The 23748-nt window shown below is 38.7% G+C and overlaps 1 protein-coding gene across 4 annotated transcripts; it reads left to right on the forward strand.

The window, feature by feature from the left end:
* Positions 1-1435: 1435 nt before the first annotated feature.
* Positions 1436-23409, forward strand: SAAL1 (serum amyloid A like 1). 4 transcript variants are annotated; one of them, XM_081541444.1, is made up of 12 exons: positions 1436-1608; positions 2996-3109; positions 6594-6677; positions 10022-10101; positions 11622-11681; positions 11816-11931; positions 12561-12741; positions 14972-15054; positions 15139-15342; positions 18356-18552; positions 20157-20249; positions 21299-23409. In XM_081541444.1, the coding sequence occupies exons 1-12, from the start codon at positions 1477-1479 to the stop codon at positions 21389-21391; spliced, it is 1437 nt and encodes a 478-aa protein (XP_081397570.1). In that variant the 5' UTR covers positions 1436-1476; the 3' UTR covers positions 21392-23409. The 4 variants fall into 4 exon arrangements, with proteins under 4 accessions (XP_081397570.1, XP_081397571.1, XP_081397572.1 ...); XM_081541445.1 differs by having other exon boundaries at positions 15139-15327; XM_081541446.1 differs by lacking the exon at positions 6594-6677 and having other exon boundaries at positions 15139-15327.
* Positions 23410-23748: the final 339 nt, after the last annotated feature.

A 23748-nucleotide genomic window follows, 5' to 3' on the forward strand; every position in this document is an offset into this window, starting at 1 on the left:
AATGGGGGTAAGGATTCTATAGCAAATCTCTCTACCTTCTGCTTAATACTGCTGTGAACCTAAAACTGCTTGAAAAATAAAGTCTATTAAAACAAGAAAAAAGGATTGTAGAAGTGTGTCAGGCCACTTATTAATAAAAACAAGTATTTTTCTGGATTTCACTTTAAGATATTATTTGGCTACTTTAAATTGGTGATTTGCTGTGATTTCTTTTTTCACATTCTAAATAAATATTTCATATTGTAACTAATTTAATGTATGTAACTTTGTACTGTTTTCCCTAAAATAAGCTTCCAAAATTGAATAATTCAGGTACCACAAAGTCTGCCCCTGAACAAAAGGTGAAAAAATGTGTGTAATTATTTGAGCCTAAGACCCACTTGTATTTTATATATTAATGCAGAATATATTTTGTTCATTTTTAATATACTTTAAAATTTTCCATAAGTGTAATGGCTATGTAAATTGGAACTTTATTTTGTTAGAAATTTTACTATCATCTGTTCATGATTTTGAGAAGCAGGGTCCCTCAGGAACCACACCTATGTCATTCTTCACTTGTAAATGTGAGGCTCACAGTAATCTGATATGTATGTGCCAAAATTGGAGATCTTTAGTATATTGATATCTTCTAGTACAGTTGTGCCTGAGCAGTTAAAACGTTAAAATACATATCACTTTATTTTAAATTAATTGTATTTTTCCTTTCTGTAAGGGAATCACATCGGTATTATTGGAATTACATGTTGCCTGTAAATTTCATTTCCTTAAAGGGGTGTTCTAAGATATCTGCTGTGGCGTATGGGGGAGCATGGGGTCTGAGGGTTAGTGCCATCAGACTAAATAGAAGCAGGAACTAAAAATACAGGGAGATGAAAATACTGACATTCTTACTGGTGACTTTCGTCTTCCCCAGGATTCCGACCACACATGGAAGAAGAGCGATGTTTTTAAGAAGGGCAACTGTGCCCAAGGATCAGAGGTCCGATGGTTTCACATCTGTAGCGGACATGTCGTCCTGTTCCCTGCCCCCACACCCTGGCCATTCCAGTGAGCTAAGAGCTCCTGGAGAGATGGAATACGTGGTCCAGTGTGTGTGTGTTAGCTGCTCAGTCGCATCCGTCTCTGCAACCCACGGATTGTAGCCCGCCAGGCAGCTCTGTTCATGGGATTCTCCAGGCAAGAATACTGGAGTGGGTTGCCATTACCTTCTCCAATGTGTTCCAGGGAGGGTGACAAATAACAATTAGGAATATAACAGCGCTGGTGTCCTGGGTAGAGCGCTGGGGTGAGACCAAGATATTTGGGCTCGCATCCTAGTGGGGATATGCATTGGGCGGGTATTCAGGCCGGCAGGGCTCCGGGCAGCAGGGGGCGCTGTGGCGGGAGCTGCGCCGGGCCCTCTGGCGCCGGGCGGTCTCTCGCCTCCTCCCGCGGCTTCCGGAGGAGCTCCCGCGCGCCAGTGGCGGCGCAGTCATGGACCGCAACCCGTCGCCACCGCCGCCGAGTCGGGACGAGGACGAGGAGGAGGCGGTCGGGGGGGACTGCATAGGCAGCACGGTCTACAGCAAGCACTGGCTCTTCGGCGTCCTCAGCGGGCTCATCCAGGTGCGGAAACGCGCGTCTCGCGTGGGCTCCCCTTACGTTCCCCAGACGGCCGCCCCGCCTCGGGCAGCCCCCTGCTGCCCCGGGAGCCGCCGTCCCTACGACGACCCCTCCCCAGGCCCCGGAGGCCGGGCCTCACCCCCGGCCTCCTGGCTGTCTCCCCGAGGACCCCAAAACTGCCGGGCGCCACTCTCCGTGCCCCTCAATACAAAGGGAAGTGTAATGGCAGGGATGCTGGAATGCTTTTGGTTAAAATGTTTTATTTTTGCAAAATTTCCAAATATATGTGACCATGTAAGTGCATTGGATGTGATGCAGTGGGTTTTTGCTCTCCATTGCCACTGTCGTTTGTGCAGCCCAGGTCGTAATTTATCTGTTTCGAGGACTTTCGTTGTAGTAGAATAAATGGTGATTTGGGCTTCGTACAGCTCTGATGTCAAAAACGCGGTTTGCCCTGCGTGACTTTGGGCAAGTCATGTAACCGACTTCTTTCCTAGTTTCTATAAAGTGGGGTAGTATTTGTATTATTGTTTATAGAGTTATTGTGTAGATTAAATAAGATTATGATAGCCAGAGAATGCTTACCGTAGTTTGCCTTATAGGAACCTCTCAATATAATGTGAACCTTCTTCTCATGTTTCCCTAACTTTTTCCTCTACTTTCAATCACTGTCCTCCCTAGTCCATCTTCTACACAGCTGCCAGAATAATCTAACAAAAAATTTCGTCCTTGGGAGTTTGTCATAGTTACCTTTGCCTACAGTGGAAAACTCATATTTCTTAGACTGGAATCCAGGGCTGTTTGCAGCTTTTCCAGATTTATCTGCCCATGGCACACTAAACTGCTCACCATTCCCCACACATGCTAGGTCCTTTCTTAACTCTGAACTCTTGTACTTTTCTCTGTCTCCTCTTCTTCAGGATGACAAACTCCGATTTCCCTTCAGATTTAGCTTCAATATCCCCTCCTAAGAGAAGTCTGGGAATACTTCTCCCAGACATAGGTCACTGGTCCATCTTTTTGTTTTCACGACTCTGTCCACAATTCAGTTGAATCACTTACCTTTTCTGTTGTGATTATCACACAATTCAGTTGAATCACTTACCTTTTCTGTTGTGATTATCAGTTTATATGTCTTTTCCCCACTGGATCCTAAACTACTTGGAAGTAAGTGGTTAAATCTTATTTACCTTTATATTTCTACCCCAGCGCCTGGCAGCAGTATTTACCCAAGGTACCCCAGGTACTAGTTTTTTTAAATAAAAGCTTCTTGCAAAAGAAGATACTTTGAGGATACTAATCTTTGTGACTTCTAAGCGATTATGGGATAATATTACTGGAGAAGTGCTATGGACAACCTTTACTCATCTCCTTCTTTGTGTTTCTGAAGATGGTTAGCCCTGAAAATGCCAAGTGCAGCTCAGATGATGAGGAGCAGCAGATGGAGCTTGATGAAGAAATCGAGAATGAAATTTGCAGAGTGTGGGATATGTCCATGGATGAGGTATGCGGTTGGAAATGAGACTGAAAAGACTGTTGAGTAAGGAGATGGTGAATGGTGCAGTCCTGAATGGTGCAGTCCTGAATGGTGCAGTCCTGAAGTCTCTTTGGATGTTGTCACGCTTTCACTAAATCTGTTGAGTTGATTGTGTGGTTTTTCGTTTTGGTTTGTGAATATGAACTACATTGATTGATTTTCAAGTTACTAAAATGTAGTTTAGAAATTTTATGTATATTCATGAGAGCGATTAATTTCTTTCCATTGTCTGGTTTGGTGCCAAGGTAACGCTGTCTTCACAGAATGAGGTGGGAAGTTTTCCCTCTTCACATTTCAGGAAGAGTTTGTGTAGAACTACTATTAATGCTTCCTTAAATATTTGGTGAAGTTCACCAGTGAAGCCATCTGATATTGGAGTTTTCTTTGTGGGAAGATTTTGTTTTTCGTTTGTTTTTAGTTTTGTGTATATGTTACTTTTTTTTTTAATGAGTTTTATTCAGATGCAAGTCATTACCATAAAACTCACCATTCAGTGGTTGTTAGTATATTGTGGGGAAGACTGTAAATTCGGTTTCTTTAATAGATACAGGGGTGTTCTGGTTACTTTGGTAGTTTGTGTTCTTCAGGGAGTTAATCCACCTCATCCAAGTTATTGAATTTATTGGCATAATAATATGTTATCCTTTTGTGTCTGTAGTGATGGTTTCTTAATCTTCACAAATAATTAGCCTTTGGTTTCACTGGTTTTTCTTTGTTGCTTTACTATTTTCTGTTTCACTGATGTCCACTCTCTTATTATTTCCTTTTTTCTGCTTACTCTGGTTTAATATGCTCTTCTTTGTATAATTTCTTAAGGAAGAAGCTGAGGTTGTTGATTTGAGATCATTCTTTTTTAATATAGGCATTTAACACTATGAATATTTCTCTAAATATTGCTTTAGAACTGTCGTACAGCTTCTGATATGTTGTGTTTCATTGCATTTAGTTCACTTAATCCTTTCTAATTTTCCTTAATTTTTCTTGGTTAATGAGTTAGCAGTACATTGTTTAGGTTTCAAATATTTGGGGATTTTTCAGATATCTTTCTATTACTGTGGTTAGTGAACACTCTGAGTTCTGTTAAACGTATTGAGACTCGTTTTATGGCCCAGTATTTACTCTGTCTTGGTAAATGTTCCATGTTCTCTTAAAAAACGTGTTCTCCCCAGACACGTTCTCTTAAAAAGAATGTGTACACTCCGGTTGCTGGGTGGAGTGTCCTGTAAATGTCAGTTTGATCAAGTCGGTTGAGAGTATTGTTCAAGTTTTCTCTGTTTGTCCTCCAATTTTTAAGAAGCTATGGTTTGAAAACATTTTTTTAAAGAAATAAAAATCATTTTTCAAGTGAAATATTAGTGTGAAAACCTCACGTATAAAAAGGTGAAATAGAGCTACCGTTTGAGATCGTGGGTGGAGGGAGGATCATGCTCTCAGTCTTCTCTTTGTCCTCTTGTGGTTCTTGAAGCACCTCTGGAGAACAGAGCTGCTTGCTGATTCGCTGGCGTCGAGTCCTTCCAGTGAAACTACATCCCAGCCTTATTCCCTGCCACTCAGTGTTGGAGCAGAGTCGGAGACTTCCAGGTGCTGCCTGCATTCTCATGAGCTCATACCCTGTTCATGCAACTCCCTGCATGGAATGTCCTCCACCCCACAAAATCTTGCCCATCGTTTATGGCCCAGCTCAAATGTCACCTCTGCTGTGATGTCTCCCCAGACACTCCAGGCAGGATTCCTCTCGTCTGCTCTCATGGAACCTGTTCATTCTTGTTATTCAGTGATTGTTTTGAGCCAGTGTCCTCTGATAGATTTAAGTTCCTTCTCTTAAAGCTTAACATCACTTTTTCAGAGATACCTTCTCGGATATATTTAGAGTAGGCCCCTTTACCTTGGTTTCTAGCACACGCCATCTTGTTTATCTTCTTTGTAGTACTTAGAAATTAGGTATTAATAGATTAGTTGTTTGTATGTTTATTATTTGTTTATCCCTCTAGAAGGAAAACTAGATGGGACTGAGACCTTATCCCTAGTATGTCTACAGAGTTCAAAACAATGCCTATTACTTGAGTTTTTCAGTAAATATTTTATGAGGACCGAATAAGTGGATGAATACCTAAGAGTTAAGAGTTAGTATGATGTGCTGGCTAAAAGCATGGGCTTGATCAGATTTCAAATTCTGACTCTGTTCTCCTACTTTTTGTATAACCTTGGGCAGATTGCTTCATCTTTTAAAACCTCAGTTTGCTTATTAGTGTAATGATCATAACTACTTCTTAAGATTGTTTTCAGAATTAAATGAGATAGTGTGCAAACCACTGGGATTTAATGCTTGTTCAATAAATGTTCATTGCTGTTACTATTATTGGCATTGATATTATTAGGCTACCTTGTGCTACTCCACGAGTCATTAACTGTCATTAAATAAGTAAGTCCCTGCATGCTGCAGAGAGATGCACACTTGACAGGCAGCTCGATCACTTAGGGTGGAGAGCATCTGATGCTGTGACTTTCAGTTTGGAGTATATCTTTGAAAATATTGTTCTGTCTGACCATGATCTCTGAATAAGTATAGTATTTCTCTCCTAGCCAGCAGTCATGCAGGTTACTCCAGTTTCAGCTGCTTTGAAGGATTACTGCCTTTCTCGTTGAGGGCGCTTTGAAGGGCATTTTTCATTTGAGGCACTTGGCATGTGTTCTAAGTTAAACTATTGGGAATATACACCACAGGTTTGGTGAATATCCAAGGCAATAGGCAGCCAGAAGCTTAATTTTATTTCAGTATTTTACAATGAAAATCTCCACAGCTAATTGATTTAGTTTTGGGGTTCACATTTCTAGTGAGATTGGGCCACGTGTCCACCCCCAGTTCATTCACCTGTGTGATGTGTCCCTTTAGGCCCTGGGGACCAGGCAGACTCTCTAGGAACATGTGAAGCTGTTGCAATTACATTGTGATCAGAATTTTTTCTGTTGAGGATTTTGAAAACAAAAGTTCTGATTTTGGACATGACCCAATAGGAGCTTTTATCTGTTTTCTCTGTCAAGTTTTAAGCTCTTAGAAGACAAAAATTATGACTTACTTTCTCCCCCCTTATCCCATGTTCTAGCATGATACCTGGAATCAGCAATGTGTTTGAATGAATTAATGAGAATTCCTGGTGGGCAGAAAGATCATTAAGATAACTACATACAAGGCAGAGAAAGGAGGACAGTCCTCTGGAATATCACAGTCACTTAACATTTGCTTGTGGAATTGTTCCATTGCCTTGAGACTGTATGCCACAGTGCTCTAATATTACTTTTGTCTGTTGACACAATTCCTAACCTTATGCATTTTTTTTCTTGTGCCTGAAAAGAAGTGTATATAAAATTCTTTTTTTTTAAAGATTGCCTAAGCTGTTGGGTTTAAGGAGGAATATTCAGCATCCAAGTTAATAATCACTTTTATTTTCAGGATGTGGCTTTGTTTCTCCAAGAATTTAATGCTCCTGACATATTTATGGGAGTATTGGCCAAATCCAAATGTCCTCGATTAAGAGTAAGTATGTACATTTCTAAAGCTGCCTCTTTGGAGCAGTGACCTAAGATAGTGCTGGATAGTCTTTCATTTTTCTCACTTTACTGTTCTGAAGTGGCCACAGATCAGTCTGCAGATATTTATTGAACATTATCAGGTACCAAGTAATGTGCTATTTAAAATTATTACAGTCATAGAATTTTAGATTTGGGCTGGACCAAGGAGATCAATACTTAGATTTATCTTAACAGCTGTGGACACTAGATAGTCATAGCTATCATTATGCTGCTAATACGTGGCAGAACAGGGAACAATGCCTGGACTACCTTTCTTAGTTTATTGCTTTTTTTAAGTCATAAAATCCTTCATTGCTTAAAAAACCTTAATTCTAAACACAGCCTATAGCTCAGTACTTTCCATAATTTGAATCTAATTTGTCTTTCTAGCATAAAACCTGCCCTCCAGGTCGTCTGATTTAGCATTGCCTATCTGCTCCTCACCTCAGGAGCTTACTGTGATCACCGCCTTCCATCTCCTCTTAATGTTCACATTTGTTTTCCAAGGTGGTACTTTTCTTCCAAGGCTTCCCCAATAAGTAATCTCTCCGTGACCAGTGATGATAGTAAACGCACCAAACCATTTCTGTACTTCTCATTGTCTTCTGTGCTTTAGTGCCATTTAGGTTGCCCTGTGCTGTGTATATTGTGGCTGATTTGTAAATATTTATTAAGTAATTATAATTATGAATGACTGCTATTTACTGAGTATTTCATTTTACTGCTCTGTGAGGTAAGCATTTATCTCTCCTTTGTAAATAAAAGAACCAAGTCTCAGGTTAAGAAGTTTGTCTGGGGTCATACAACTAAGAAAGAATGGAGCTGGGATTTGAGCCTAACCTGCCTGACTTCCATGTAACTGCTGTACTGTACCGTCTCTCTTTCTTTGAAATTATGAAGGAAGTGGAGAGTTCTATAGTATATTTTTATAAATTGAATGTTGGATTAAAATTTTATTTCATATAATGCATCACCTGAGTTAGGACCTCTTGAACCAATGAACCACTTTTTCCTTAGGTTGTTATATTAATATAAAGATTTGACAGTTGCATGACTTCCTCCTAGGTTTTTCAAATTTAGGTACTTAGTACTTAAAGAAAATAAGCTTATTTTATTTTAAGAAAATAAGAATTGCTTCTTTTAGGAGTTAGTCCTGTTATTATATATGTCTCTGAACCATAGCATGTTCATGGCAGCGATTCTCAGCCTTTGCCACGTGTTAGAATCACCTAAAATGTTTGCTTCCCAACTGCAGCATGTCCCAGAATCAGTGATTATTGATCAGTGACTATCAGATCCCCAGGCTCTGATCCAGTAGTTTCAGTGAGGATTAAAGAGTTCTGACAAGTTTCCAAGTAACGTTAGTCAGGTTGTGACCAGGAAGAGGGCCCAAATTTTGAGAAGCTTTATCCTAGGAAGCTTCTTACAAATCGCAGGTCAGGCCATTCCCAGAGCAAACAGTTTCACCAAGTGTGAGGCTCCAGACAGCTATTAAAGTCCCCCTGGTTATTCCAGTGAGTAGCTGAGACTGAAAAACTTGATGTTTGCTTGGAAGTTCAATTATTCCCTCTAGTTTTAAGGGCAAGGAGTGTGCTGCCCTTCTGCCTCCGTTTTGTTTTACTCCTTTCCCTGCATTGGACCACCCACATTTTACTGAAGCTCCTTTACTCATTTCACTTTGGTGCCACCCTGCTCTCCTGGTCTCTGACCTCTCCAGTCACTTCTCTGTTGTTTGTTTTGCCTTTTTACTTTCTTTCTACACACTTCTTTTAAGGTGTACATCAGATCCTTTGTCCTCTTTTTACTCACTTTCTTGGTGGTTCATCTACTCGACACCTTTCTTTAAGTGGCAAATCTGTGTTTGTGGGATCAAAGCTGTGCCTCCCTTCTCGTTTCTGGCATTCTGTCTCCGCCTTTCATCAAGCACTGCCTGCTTGCATGCTGCATTTTCCAGTCCAGAATTGTATATGTTCAAACTCAATGATTGTTGCACTTATCCAGTTTTCAAAATCACATGATGTGCTTGATAAACAACTTCCCACACCCTACTCTGGGGATTCTGATTCAACAGATCTGAGATGGCAATGGAAATTGGTGTGTTCAGTCCATTCCCTGAGTGATTTTTATGTTCTAGCAAGCTGGAAGCGCTATCCTAACTGAACTCATTGTGCTCTTTCCTGTGCTTTCTTTTCTGATTGTTTTTGTCAATGGAACCAATCTGTCCTACTGGAGAAATGAAACAACTTGAAACCTAGGAGTTATGTTCAGTTGCTTCTCTTTCCTCCCATCATATTATTCTGCTTTCACTGGAGTCTTTCTCAACTTTATCCGTTTCTGTACCTGCCATCGCCACCCTCATGTTCCTTCACCTTGATTTCAGAGATGTAGTGTGATACAGTGGTTAAATGCTCAGCCTCTGGAACTCTGTTGTTTTCTAGTTGGAGATCTTGGGCAAGTTGTTTAACTTCTCTGAAACATGGGGATAATGGTGGTACATACCTCATCAATTATTATATGAAATGGTACATGGAAAATGCTTAGGGTAGTACCTGGGAGTAGTAAGTGCTAAATAAGTATTAGCTGTTACTAGTGAAGTTAGCTTCTTTAAAAAAATTTTCACTATCATGTGTTATACATTTTGCTGCCAAAATAATTTTCCTAAAATATTACAGTATGTTGACCACTTTCTTGAGAACCTTCGTGACTTCAGATAATTCAGATTAAGTCTAAACTCTTCAACATGACATTTAGGGCCCTTCATCCTGATCCTTTCTATCTGCTGTATTTATCTCATGCTCTCCTCCCACCATGTGCTACTAATATTGGGTTGGCCGAAACGTTTGTTTGTGTAAGATATTGTGGAAAAACCTGAATGAACTTTTTGTCTGACCCAGTAACTGTGTGCTAATGCAGGCAGCTTTCTGTGTTAGCCTTGGTTCACTCTATCGCGTTATCCCCTTCCTGCCTTGGCTGACACGTTCCCTCTCGTTTGAATGTCTTGTCTTCTTGTTTGTACATCCAAATCCTACCAATCAATTATGACTCAGTTCATCCATAAGATTTCTTCTTCCACAAGCTCCTGCCCGCCTTTGTTCTTTCTTTTTCTTGTGTTTTTCATCTCCTCTCAAATAGTCCTGGGCATTTGTCAAATTAGGGTACAGGCAGTATACTCCCGTGTGCTGCTTCCCTTTTTCTCTCCCCAGACTTGGCTCAGTGAAAGTTTTTTTTTTTTTTTTTCTCAAGTTGTTATCTTTGTATATATATCTTTCACCTTAGAGCCATTGTGACATGTGAAATTTGATTTGGCAGGAAATCTGTGTGGGAATATTAGGTAATATGGCCTGTTTCCAGGAGATATGTGTGTCCATCAGCAGTGATAAAAATCTTGGGTAAGTTTTACTACATAATAACTGTGTTTTTAAAAGATAGATTCATATTTCATATCCCTAAGGAAATCCTTATACATAAGAGAGATAGGGAAACATGAAATGTAGCACTTCCTTTCTCCTGGTGAGCATGCTCCAGGAACTTCGCCATGTGTTGATGATGGTATTTGGGGGCTTCCATACTATTTGTGGACATGATGCAGAGTTTAAGCCTGTTTTTGACATTGGTTGCAAAGGAGCCCGAATTGTCACCCACATGGCGTAAGAACCAGTGGGGCAGATCTTGGAGATGGAACACCTGACCAGAGTCCAAAACAGTTTAGGCTCAGAGACTCAGAGCTAGAGTCTAAAAAAACTAGACTTGTTGACCATAGTCACCCTGAGAATTTTGACTTAGATGGTGGGTGAAGTGGCTTGCCAACAGACTAGAGGATACAGGGTTGCCCTTGTGATTCAAAGGCTCTCATACTTCTGCTTAGAGGCTAAGTCTCTTCTAATTCTGTTAATCAGAATCTGAAAGAAATATGGGCCTACTGTGGGTTAAGGAAACTGTTCTAGGTTATTTTCAGGAAGGGCTGTAGGGCTTATCACAGGATTCAAGTACCTGGGGCCTCCAAAATAGAGGTTATTACCTCTTCTAGGTGTGGAAGGACTTTAAGATCCTAGTTTAAGGTATTTATTCTTCCATAACTTATAATCATTCATGGAATAAACGACTCAGGATTATGTTTGGTGTCTAGTGATACCCGTTAAAAATCTGAATGAGTAATATTGACAAGTTTTATAAATTTAATTAAATACTTATCTTAAAAATAATATGGAACAGTTTATGTTGCTGATGAGATATACATTTCTTCAACCACTTTGGGACAGTTGGGCATTACCTAGTCAAATTAGAAGATGCACGTGTGCTGTGACCCAGTGATGCCGCTCATAGGTATATGGTAAGAGAAATTGCACACATACATCAGGATACGCATACAAAAAGTATTATGACTATTGCTTGAAATAGCCCCAAATTGGAATCAACCCAAATGTTCATCACTAGTAGGCTGGAAAAATAAATTGCTTTATATTCATTCAGTGAAATGCTCCACGGTAGTGAATCTGCAGCTACAGGAACAAGATGGGTAGATTGTAAAGAGATGGTGTTGGGCAGAAGAGGTCAGACAAAAAAGAGTACATCCAATATCATTTCTTTCATATAAAGTTCAAAACCAAAATATATAAGTGAACTATAGGGTAAACCAGGAAAATGATTGCTGGAAAAGTCAGGATAGTAGTCATTTCTAGGTGGGAAGGAGAATTGTGATTTGTAAGAGACACAGAGTGGCTACGGAGATGCAGCTCTGTTCTGTGTCTTGCTTTGTAATTGTTCCCCAAGTGTAGATTTTTATCTTACTGGCTTTTATCTATGTATGCCATATTTTCACAATTAAAATATTTTAAAAGTTAAAAATTCGATTTTTATATTTGAAATGAGAGAAGTGAGGCATATTGGGTTACCATTTTTGTTTTTGTAGCCAGATATTGCTGCATTGTTTGTATGATTCAGACCCTCCTACTCTGCTGGAAACAAGCAGGTATGCTTTCTTCTTTTTATGGATTCTCTATACTCACCCATAAGGGGTCCCAGGAGAATAGAGTTGCCCTTTCTCTCTTGAATTTTCTTTACTGTTTTTGAAAGATAGGTATTAAGTTCACATTTTCCACATAGGTTGTTGCTTACTTGCCTTTCCCAGACAGAAGTGGCCAGTGTCTGGGTTGAAAGAATTCGAGAAAATCCAGCTATTTATGATAATATTTGCTTCATCATGTCAAGTTCAACAAATGGTAAGTTACCATGTAGTATAGAAAAAAAAATCCTTAAAATTATATTTAATTTTTAGGAAACCACGTAACTATTTCTAGAGGTCGCTTAAAAACTAAGTGTTAGGTGAGAAACTATTTCAGTTCAAGATATAAACTTTCTTCTTAAGCTCTCAAGATACCGATAAATCTCCCACTGAAAATGAAGGAATGCAAGCAAATTTAAACGAAGGTAGTAAACAGATTGCGCTTGAAATAAGTAATGCTTTGATAAGATTTAGCTTTCTTGACACGGAGAAGGCAATGGCACCCCACTCCAGTACTCTTGCCTGGAAAATCCCATGGACGGAGGAACCTGGTAGGCTGCAGTCCATGGGGTCGCTAAGAGTCAGACATGACTGAGCGACTTCACTTTCACTTTTCCCTTTCATGCACTGGAGAAGGCAATGGCAACCCACTCCAGTATTCTTGCCTGGAGAATCCCAGGGACGGGGGAGCCTGCTGGGCTGCCGTCTGTGGGGTCGCACAGAGTCGGACACGACTGAAGCGATTTAGCAGCAGCAGCTTTCTTGACATAGTTTTAGAAATTTTTATTAGACTTACTGCTTTAAAATTTTTGTTTCTTATTTTAATATCTCTTTTATTCTCTGCAGTTGACTTGCTGGTAAAGGTTGGGGAGGTTGTGGACAAGCTGTTTGATTTGGATGAGAAGCTAATGTTGGAATGGATTAGAAGTGGGGCTCTTCAGGCTCTGGACCAACCCCAGGAAGATTCTGAACAGCAGCCAGTGTTTCGCATTGTGCCGTGTGTACTTGAAGCTGCCAAACAAGTACGGTAGGTGAGCTCTTCTGTACAAAATATTCTGGGAAAATCCCATTGTTAGAAGCATCCTTACATATGTCTTCTTAGTTTCCTTTTGGCGGGATGAGTAGCACATAGCTGATCTTTGACAGGTTTGATTCACTACTAATATTGGTGACAATGTATTTGCTCTTTGCAAGAATCATAATGGTGGCAAAATACCTGTTCTAATACTAGTATTACTTAGCAATAGGCTATTGTTCAGCATTAATTATGGTTACTGTCTTAAAATCTTCTGCAGTTTTGTATAATTTTATATCAAATGGAAAAGATTTTCTTTGTGCTTTATTTTTTACTGGCCATGTGACAACTTCTTCATTTAATGTCAGATATCATTTGTTTTCTTTCTTCATGCTTGTTTGTGCCAGTCTTGGATAAGTGACTGCCTTTTGGGCTCTGGTGTCTTCCTAAGAGTGATTACTAGATCTTGTAGATCACTGAAATTGCTGTTTTTTGCTAGTCACTAGAAAATTAATTTATGAATTGGTCTGCCTGTCGGTCAACTCATTCTTAATGCTTTGTGACCTACTTTTTTATTTTGGCTACTCCCTGTGGGTTGTAGGATCTTAGTTCCCTGACCAGGGATTGAACCTGGGCCTTAAGTAGTGAAAGTGCAGAGTTTTAACAACGGGACTGTCAGAGAATTCCAAATAATCCACACTAAAACCTTTAAATTTTATGTCCTTTATCCAGGTGAGCATAAAACTCATCATTTTCCCCCCAGACCTGCTTCTTCAGTATTCTTAATCTCAGTAAATGAGGTAATCATTATTCCATTTGGATAATGTGGGAGCAATGTGGAAGCCATTACTGACACTTCCCTATCCCACCCTTTTCCCATGGCCAGTCAACCTCCAAGCCTTGTTCCTAACTTTTTAAAAATGCCTATTTATTTGGCTTCATCAGGCCCTAGTTGCAGCATGCAGGATCTTTGTGCAATGCAGACTCACTAGTTGCGGTACACCTGGCTTAGTTGCCCCTTGGCATGTGGGCATTGGACTGCCTGGGGACTGAACCTGCATTCCCCGCATTGTAAGGCAAATTCTTAACTACTGGACCACCAGGGAAGTCTCTTTTCCTGACTTTTCTGGAACTTTGTCTGTGCCCCTGCCAGGCTACGATGGACAGTTGCACACCTGGACAGCTGCACCATTCTCTTAACCTGAGTTCCCAGCCTCAAGGCTAGCTCCTTCCAGGCCTAGAGTATAGAGCTGTCTTTCCAGAACATACACTGATCATCTCACTTTCATGCTTCAAACTCTTCAGTTGCCTTCCTTAGAATGAGGTGCAGGTTTTTCTGGCTTACAAGGCCCTATACAGTGCTTCTCCATCCTTATTCCTGTCCTCTGTTTCAGCTACATGAAATTTCCTTCCTTTCTTCAACTGAACCAAGCTATCTTGACTCCAAGCCGTTGCACACCATGTTGTCTCTGCCTCCAACATTTCTTTGCCCCTTTCAGGGCAAACCGTTTCTCTTACGATATGTTCCCTGACTCTCCAAACTAAATTAAGTCTGCTACTTGGATATCTTCTAGTGTTACATTCACATCACTATCCCTGTAATTATCGTCTTTGCTTTTAGACAGTAAATTTCACGAAGGTAAGGGTGTCGTATACGTATCTGTTTTCCCAGCCTCCAACATAGTGCCTGCAAACTATAGGCACTTGTGAACTATCTTTTCACTTAATTGTGTGGTTGAAGAACTAAGTCTGTGAGTTGAGGAATCCAGACTGTTTATCACAAAAATTACACTTATCAGGTTTTAGTATTCTTAGCTCCGCGGGTAAGAAGATCCTATGAAGTTTTAAGAACATCGTTATTGTCAGTGCTTGGTGCAGTGGGCCTTACATTTATTCTGTAAAAGTCTCAGTCATTTTTTGTCTGATGATTCAAGTAAACCAGCATGGTGAAGTATCTGTCACCTGGTAGGTTTCTGCATTGTTACTTGCATGGGCCAAGGTCAAAAAGAATTTTTACTTCTTGCCCAGTGTATGTTGATTGTAGTACATAGTGTTTGTTTTTTGACTGTTTCCTCCATTAGAATGTAAGCTCTGGTAAACAGAGGACTTTGTCCTGTTCCCTTTTTTTATCCTTAGCATGTAGGGCAGTGCCTAGTACCATGATAAATATTTATTGAATAAATGAATGGTCACAATTCCATAGACTGAGAGTTGATTCAGTGCTTTTGCTTTTTGTATTTAGCTCTGAAAATCCAGAAGGGCTCGATGTTTACATGCATATCTTACAGCTGCTCACCACAGTAGACGATGGAATTCAAGCAATTGGTAAGATGTTGAATGGGGGAGCATAACAGTTACTCATTTGTTTTCTGTTTTTTAATTATTACTTTCTTTGTCATCTTTATCAAGTACAGTGTCCAGATACTGGAAAAGACACTTGGAATTTACTTTTTGACCTGGTGTGCCATGAATTCTGCCAGTCTGATGATCCACCCATCATACTGCAAGAACAGAAAACAGTGCTGGCCTCTGCTTTTTCAGTGTTGTCTGCCATCTATGCTTCACAGACTGAGCAGGAGTATCTAAAGATAGGAAAAGGCAAGTATAATTTTAGTTTACTAAGTTAAATTCTGGTTCATCAGATGTGTTTGTTGTTCATTTTATTCCTTTCTTCCATCTTTTCGGTGCTTTTATCCCCTTGAATAAAAAATACCACATGCTCAATACAAAAAAAATGTAAAATTTATAAAAGGAAATCTAGTGCTAGTAATCTGACCATTCAGAGATAACTACTATACACTCACATCCGTACATTTTTTTTTTTTCCTGTTTTTTAGGCAGCTCTTTTCATTGAGAAATATAAATGAATATTTTCCTCTGCAAACACATGGTCTTTCACAGAATAATTTTTTATGACTAATACAATTAAATCCATGACCCATCTAGAATTTATTCTGGTGTTACATGTGAGATGTGGTTTCACATTTTTTCCAGATGGCTGCCCAGCTGTCTCAGCATTGCTGAGTGAATAAACCAGTTTACCCACACAGATTTGAAAGTTCATTGTTACTGTGTTTTATATTTCCATTTATATTTTATTCGTTTCTGTTGCTCTCTTCATGTATCCATAGCAATAGTGTTTTAATTATTAAGACTTTATGTTTTGATACCTAATAGGGCTGGTCCTCTTTCATTCTAATATTTCAGTATGTTTTTGACCGTTATTCTTTTTTTCAACACTGAATTAGATTGACAAGTTCCAAACAAAACAAAACCAAAATGTCTTCTTGATTTTTTTGATTGAGATGTTAAATTTATAGAGTATCTGAGAACATATGCTTTACCGTTTGTTCAAGTCTTATGTCTCTCAATAATGTTTTATGATTTTTTTACATACAGATCTTCCTATTTCTTATTAGGTTTATTCACAAATATTTTCTGTGTTGCTATTCTCTGTGGTATCTTCCACTGATTACTGTTGGAATATATGAGGACTGTTGGGTTTCTGTATATTAATTTTGTGTCTGTTGCTTAGTCACTAAGTCATGCCAGCTGTTTGCGACCTCATGGACTGTAGCCCACCAGGCTTCTCTGTCCTTGGGATTTCCCAGGCAAGAATAACTGGAGTGGGTTGCCGTTTCTTTCTCCAACTGAATTCTCTTGCTGTTTTTAGTGGTTGTTCCAGTGGTAATTTTGGACTTTATCTGACACTCCTTTTAGTTTAACCTAGGTATGTTTTTTTCACTTTTCTACCTCTTTGTTATTTAATGGGTTGCCTTGTACCTCTGGGGTTATGTAATAATGGTGATCTTTACCTTTTTCCTGACTTTAATTGGCCATGATTCTAGAGCTTCATTAATCATGATGCTGTTTCATTAATCATGAAGCTATTTATGTTGTACCATTTGAGGAGATACTAATCTATTTCTATTTTATTAAGAGTTTCTAATTGAAAATAAATGTTGACTATTTTCAAGTGTCTTTTTTGCATTTATGGATAAGTTACCTGACTGAGGAGATGACATTGAGTACAAATGTGAGGGAAGTAATGAAGTGAGTCATGTGAATACTTGGGCAGAAAGCATTCCAGACAGAGAGAACAGCAAGTGTAAAAGCCCCTAATTAGAATTATGCCTGGTATATTTGAAGAAGAGCAGTGAAGCCGTATGTGGCTGGGGTGGTGACCACATGGGAAAGAGAAATAGCACCTGGGGCCAGAGAGGTAACGGGGGTTGGGTGGGGAGGGCCTGATTTTGCCTTTTGCTCTGAATGAGCTCGGGAACTGTGGGAATTTTAAGCAGAAGATGGAGAGACATGAACAGACTTTAACAGGCTCTCTGTGGGGGCAAAAGGGATACTAGTTAGGAGGCTGCTGTGAACTTGAGGCAAGAGATAGTGTAACTTGATTAAGGTGGTAATGGGGAGGTGGTGGGGAAAAACAGTCAGATTCTGATCATTTTTAAATAGTGCCAACAAGATTTGCTGGCTAGTAGAATGAGGAGCGTGAGAAAAGTCAAGCTCTGTCTGGCATTTTTGTGCAAAAGAATTGCCATTTACTGAGGTAGAAAAGATGGGTTTTTAAACCTGGTAAGGTTGAGATGTCAGCTCCATGTCCAGCTGGAGCAGTTGAGCTGACAGTCTTGAGTCTGAAGCGGAGAAGAGAGGCCTGAGCTGGACTATAAATGTTGGAGTTGTCAGCTGTTACGTTTATTAGGTCTTCCATAAACCTTAGTTACTTCTTTTGACTTGATTTGATGTGAAAAGAGGGAAAATTAATATCTTTTACTGCCAATATGTTTGTCCTTTTCTTTTTATCATTTGTGATTTAATGAATGTTGATGGCATGTTGTTTAGTATATAGACATTCATTATAAATTGTCCATCTTTGTTTCCCATAATACTTATTTTTTTTTTGCATAAATCCTCTTATATCAGATATAAAGTTCATATCCTCTGTTTTCCTTTTGTTTGCATTTGCCTCTGATACCTTTGTCTCTCTTTTTTTTTCCAACCTTTCTGAATACTTTGCTTTAGATGTGTTGATTTCTTTTCAGTAAATGAGTTAAACCATTTAAATGTGTTGACAGTTACGTTTGATCTCAATATTGTCATATTTTTCATGATGTACATTTATATTGAAATACTTCAGTATATGATTTATTTGCTTTGTTTTGTGAGTATATCTTAGATTTAGTAAGGTTAATAACTTTATAACTGTCTCAAAATACAATTATAATGCCCCCTCATTTTAAAAAATCCTAAAAATCTAATAACTTAAAGCATATATCTCCATGTTGACTATTTTTTATCTATTTCCCTGGTATTTTCAAACTACAAACTTAAATCTTGGGGGGGGCAGTTCCTGAATTATATTTTTTGATATCTATTCTTTTTCATCATTTTGGGTTTCTTTTTCAGTCTGTTTTATTCATTTGCTTATTTGAAAGTATAAAAACATAAGCCTCTTGAAGTCTGAGGCCTTGACAATCTTGTTTGCCACCATATCTACAGTACCTAAAATACAGGGGTGTCTAGTATTAGTAGGTGTTCAGTACGTGTGCAGGAATGAATGAATGGTAACCAGATTTAACTGGGTGATTCCTTGCCCCTTGATTTGTTTGTACAGTGGATCTTCCTCTAATTGACAGCCTGATTCGTGTCTTACAAAATATGGAACATTGTCAGAAGAAACCAGAGAACTCAACAGAGTCTAACACAGAAGAAATTAAAAAGTCTGATTTAACCCAAGATGATTTCCACTTGAAAATCTTGAAGGATATTTCATGTGAATTTCTTTCTAATATTTTCCAAGTGTTAACAAAGGTAGGAGAGAAGTATAAAATGCTTTCTTCAGCAAGAGAAAGTATGGATTGCTTTCTGCTCCCAAATTTTATTGTTAGTGTTTTTATTTTTTAATTTTACATAAATTTGGGGAAATAGAGAAAGAAAAAACTTATTGCTATAAGTTTATACTCAAACTAACAGCCGATATAAATTGGTATATTTATTTATGTGCTTTTCATATACTTCTCACCAGTTACACAATTTTTGGAGGCTGCTCTTCTCACTTAACATTATAAGCACTTTTCCTGACCCCACATCAATACACTGAAAAACTTTTCACTGAGAACCAGTTTGTTTAATACTCAATTTGCCAAAAAATTCGTTTTCAAAATTTACTATAAACTTGTCTTAAGAAGTATCCTTCCTGAATATGTGCAGGATTGTTAGCATATTCTTTGTTTGAGCATATTCTTTCTAGCCATATATTTTAGGAAGAATATATTTATGCATGCAACAATGAAGATTATATTCATTGGTGCTTTTAAGAAGAATATTCCTTAAAACAAGCTTCAGTTATTCTGATGATTTGTATTTTTGGTGAATTATCATGCTTCCCTTTTCCAGATTTGGGTTTATTACCTTAACATAGGTTTTCAGAAGCTAGATGGCTGTGTTCGACATGATAAATGTAAAGATGACTGAGGCATAAATGGCTATGTATTCCCAAAATGCTCTTGACATGTGAAAAATGTTGATTTTACTTTATCCTTATTGTTGTGTATTATAATTTTTATATCAAATAAAGTGCAACAGGTGATATATTGCACCTTACTTTGATTTGCATTTTTTTATTATTAGTAAGATTGAATATCTTTCCATATATTTGTGTATTATTTGTGTTTCCTGCTTTATAAACTTACCCATCTTGATTTTTGTATGAACTCCTTGGGTAATTCTATATCTTTTGTATATTTGTTACAAGTATTTTTCCCATTGTTTGTTGTTGTTTTTGTTTTTTTTGGAGGGAGGGATGTAGGTGTTTCTTAATTTTTATGTGATAAGAATATAGGAAGAAAGTGGGCTGAGAATAAACCAGGGATATGTCTTGAAAATTCTGATGTGCCATACTTAATGGAATTTGGACTTAATCTTGAGGAAACTGAGGAACTACTAGAGGTTTTTTTGAAGCATCAAGTGATATGACCTGTTTAGAAAGATTACTCCAGAAGTAGTAGAGGATTAGAATGAGTTGAAGCTGCAAGACAGGAGACCAACAGCAGGCTCTTGTGGCTGGTAATCTTCAAGGAAAAAGTACGAGCTTAGACAGGGGAAGAGTGGATGGAGAGCAGGGGTGGGATGAGAGAGATTTAGCAGAGTAGAACTAAACACTTAGGGGCAGGGGCTAGCAGCAGAGGAGGACGTCTTGGCAATACCCTACATTTTGGGTTTGTGCAGCAGGCCTGGTGGGTGGTGGTGCCTTCAGTGGAGCACATGTTTGGTGTTTAGACAAGGAGGAATGATGGAGGGTTCAACGCCTGTAGGATCAGTAGGGAACTGGATAAACTGATTTGTATTTATTTGCCAGATGTAGCTTTAGAAAGTTTCCTTTTTTTGATACCAGATCTTTCTGTTTATTTGTTTAGGAGACTGTAACTCAGGGACTAAAGGAGGGCCAGTTAAGCAAACAGAAGTGTTCCTGTGCATTTGAAAATCTTCTTCCTTTCTATAGCCCTGTGGTGAGTATGAGTAAATGTATAGGTGGCCGAGTTTCAGGGGACTACTCCGTAAAATGTTTTAAGTAATAAGCACTTGATCTCTGAGGCCTTTGTGAAAAAAGATAGTGCATATACTACACATGACTCAATGCCTTTGTCAGATAGATGACTGCTGGATAATTCACGGCACTAGCCTGAGTAACAATTCAGGTTTTAAGAGAAAGGAATCAACACTGAATTTATAGTATCCTTTTCTGGTGTAGCATATATATTAATTAAAAATAAGATTCTTAGATAGGTACAGTCAATAGGTTTTTATGGTCCTTAAAATTACATTGCATTTGCTACCATTAGAGGCAATTTCAAAGTAACTTTTTTTTTAGGAAAATGAAATGTGGAATGTGGGAGTAAGGAAGTGGGTCAGAAAGGAGGATGATAATATAACTCTGGTAATGGACCCTCAAGGGGAATCAGTAGGAGGAGAAATATTAGTTTAAAAATAAATGAGGGGACTTCCCTGTAGACCAGTGGATAAGAATCCACCTGACAATGCAGGGGACATGGGTTCGATCCCTGGTCTGGGAAGACTCCACATGCCTCAGAGCCACTAAGCCATGCGCCACAGCTATAGAGCCTGTACTCTAGAGCCCATGAGCCATAACTGCTGAGCCTGAGCACCCTAGAGCCACGTGCTGCAGCTGCTGAGCTCGCTTGCATAGAGCCTGTACCCTGCAACAAGAGAAGCCACTGCAGTGAGAAACCCCTGCTTACCGCAACTGGAGAAAGCCCTCACACAGCAACGAAGACCCAGCACAACCGAAAATAAATAAATAAACAAAAGTAAAAGTAATACTTTTAATAAAAGTAAATGATAAGGGCTAGGCATTTCCTTGATGTTTCAGAAAACTATCCAGGAAGTACTATTCTTGTCATCTGACAATCTGTCAACATTTCTTTTCCATTGGACTGTTTAGAAGACATAGGTAGAGCATTTTTATAGATAGTAGTCAGTATCATAAGGTATCTTTTCCTCTACTTACTTTTATTTGATTCTTTTGTGTAACTCACAGGTGGAAGACTTCCTCAAAATCCTCCATGAAGTTGATAAGACCCTTGCTGGTAGCCTGGAGGAAGGCTTCCCAAGTTTGAAGATTCAGACTTAAAAACGATTAGAATCCCTCTGCCCAAGAAATGGACTTGCTGATGGTTGAAATTGACAAATAGGAAATATTGCACCATAATTGTTTGGTATTATACTCATGCCCTTCTCCTCTAGCCTTATCTCATTTTTGTTTGGCATTGAAATAGTTTCACTACCATCAAATATCATCTCCCTCCCCTCCTTTTTTTTGTGTTGGTTGTACAGTATTTGTCTTCTTCAGGTAAAGAAAACAAAATTATCACAGAGGTCCTTTTTAGAATATTTGAAGGGTCACTGAGGATTTTCTTCATAACTCAATTTGATTTTTACTCAGAATTTTGTATTCATATCTACTACAAGTGCATTCAGCTGGACTAGTAGAAAACCCTACTACAGTAGCTTAATCTGTTAGCTTGTATGTATTTTATGCAATAAGAACTCCAGAGGTGTGCAGTCCAGCCCTGATAAGGTGGCTCAGGGACCCTGACTCCTTTTATCTCTATGTGGTCTGCCAGGTAGACGTTTGTATTCATTATTGTTGTCTTTTGGTTAAAGGGACTGTAATATCTCTGATCCTTTCTTCCACATTCATGGAAGAAAAACGAGAAAGAGGCCAAGGGGCTTTCTCTCAACAAATCTTTTCTTTTTGTTTGGAAAAGATAGCCCTCCCTGGCCAGAACCGTGTCTTATGTCTGTCCCTAACTGCAGGTATTTGAAATCAAGTCCTTGTTTCCTTTCTGGCCTCTATAGGAGAGAAAGGCAAGAGAGAAGGGAGATATGATGGCTTTAGAGTGTGCCCAGTTCAGAGTGTTTGCCGCCCAAACGCCTTTCCATCCGCTTTAATTGTACTGATTCCATGCTAGGTTGTTAGTGACAATCAAAAGTAGTTGCTAGTTTAGCTTTGTTACAGTTCAGGGTTTTTCCAGTGTTTTATGTATGAAGATGAAAATGCTAACATTCTGATAAAAGCACATTAGCAAAATTCTCTGGTTTGATTTCAGAAAATGATTTTCTTGAGTGACTTCAGATTTTTAGAATTAAGATTGAAGAAGTTTCATAACTTCTGGTTGTTTACAGACTGTTATACATGATTTTCCTGTCACACTGTATCATTCAATATAGTGCTTCCTAATGAAATGTATTCTGAGAATCAACCAGCTACACTTATAGGAAGTACCCAGTTTGTATTATTTCATCAGTTACTGAAAGTGGACTTTTAGTAGATTTTCAGAAAATAGCAGTTATGAATGAAAAAGCCAGCTTTTAAGCCTCTCTTCTGGTATAATCTCTTCTCAGTCTATTGCAGAATCTTTTAAATTTTTAATCTTTAAAGCATTAGTCTTGCCTCACACTTTGTATTCTTTTGTTAAATGACTTTTGCTGATAAAACACAGGGTTTTCCTGAGCTGTTTGTAAGAGATATATTATTTCCAGTTTGGGGGTAATTTTAGTGGTGAAAGTACCCTGCCAAAAAGAATTGAACTATGAAATTAAAATCTTATCGATTAAACTCTAATTGGTAGGTTTGCTTTATGTATATTTGTATGTCTTTGGTGGTGACCTGTCCGCCAAGTGGAATGTGACTTTAACATGAGCTTTCATAGGCACCTATGTAATCATTCCTACCCGCTAGCCAGTGCTAAAAATTCTACTTCTGTTATCTCTTAAGGTTAAGGTTAAAGATGCAAATAAGCCTATTAGAGAAATACTCCAAGTTACTGTCATGTTTAACTTCAGTGTATAAATTCACATTCTCTTTTCCTGAGGGCACATTTTAAAAGGGGGAGCACAGGAACCTTGGGTGTCTGAGCAAAAGAGTGCCATTCAGAGCGGCCAGGTTATAGAAGGAGAAAAAGGATACATCAGGGGGAGGCTCGGGATGTCCAAGTTATTTTCTACTTCCCATTTCTGCCTTGAACCTGCCTTATTGATGCTTATTGCTATTGTAACATTATGAAGTGGTACATATTGTCATAGTACTTCGATATGTTTGAAAACTTCCTAAATCTGTGAATTATAATAAAGTTTTTTTCTAAGTGAGCAATGTTAAAACTTTTTTTTTTTAATGCTACACAGTTTGAAGAATTTACCAAAAATTAACGCTTGTGTCAATTACAGTGATATTTTAAAATGATGCTTTCTGTAGAAGCAGGTTCAGGAGCGCTGGACTCTGAAAATCATATAACTTGCAAGGCTGAAGACCCTATTTGTGGGCAGCCAGTCATATTTATTGTCTACTGTGTACCAGGTATTATTCTAAATATTAGGAAGACAGCAGCCAACTGAACAGACAGGATATGCATAGTGGAAATATTGTAGTGGACAAAGACGTGAATCTGGCCAAGTGGAGCTCACATTCTAGAGTATTCTGTAGAGTAA

Source organism: Giraffa tippelskirchi, chromosome 11 (genome assembly GCF_054371585.1).
Source record: "Giraffa tippelskirchi isolate mGirTip1 chromosome 11, T2T-mGirTip1v1.2.pri, whole genome shotgun sequence".
NCBI lineage: Eukaryota > Metazoa > Chordata > Mammalia > Artiodactyla > Giraffidae > Giraffa > Giraffa tippelskirchi.

Coding starts and splice junctions, on each gene's coding strand:
- SAAL1 (XM_081541444.1), top strand. CDS start 1,477: ATGGACCGCAACCCGTCGCCACCGCCGCCGAGTCGGGACGAGGACGAG. Junction 15,055..15,138: donor CGATGGAATTCAAGCAATTG/GTAAGATGTTGA, acceptor ATCTTTATCAAG/TACAGTGTCCAGATACTGGA. Junction 18,553..20,156: donor TTTTCCAAGTGTTAACAAAG/GTAGGAGAGAAG, acceptor TTATTTGTTTAG/GAGACTGTAACTCAGGGACT.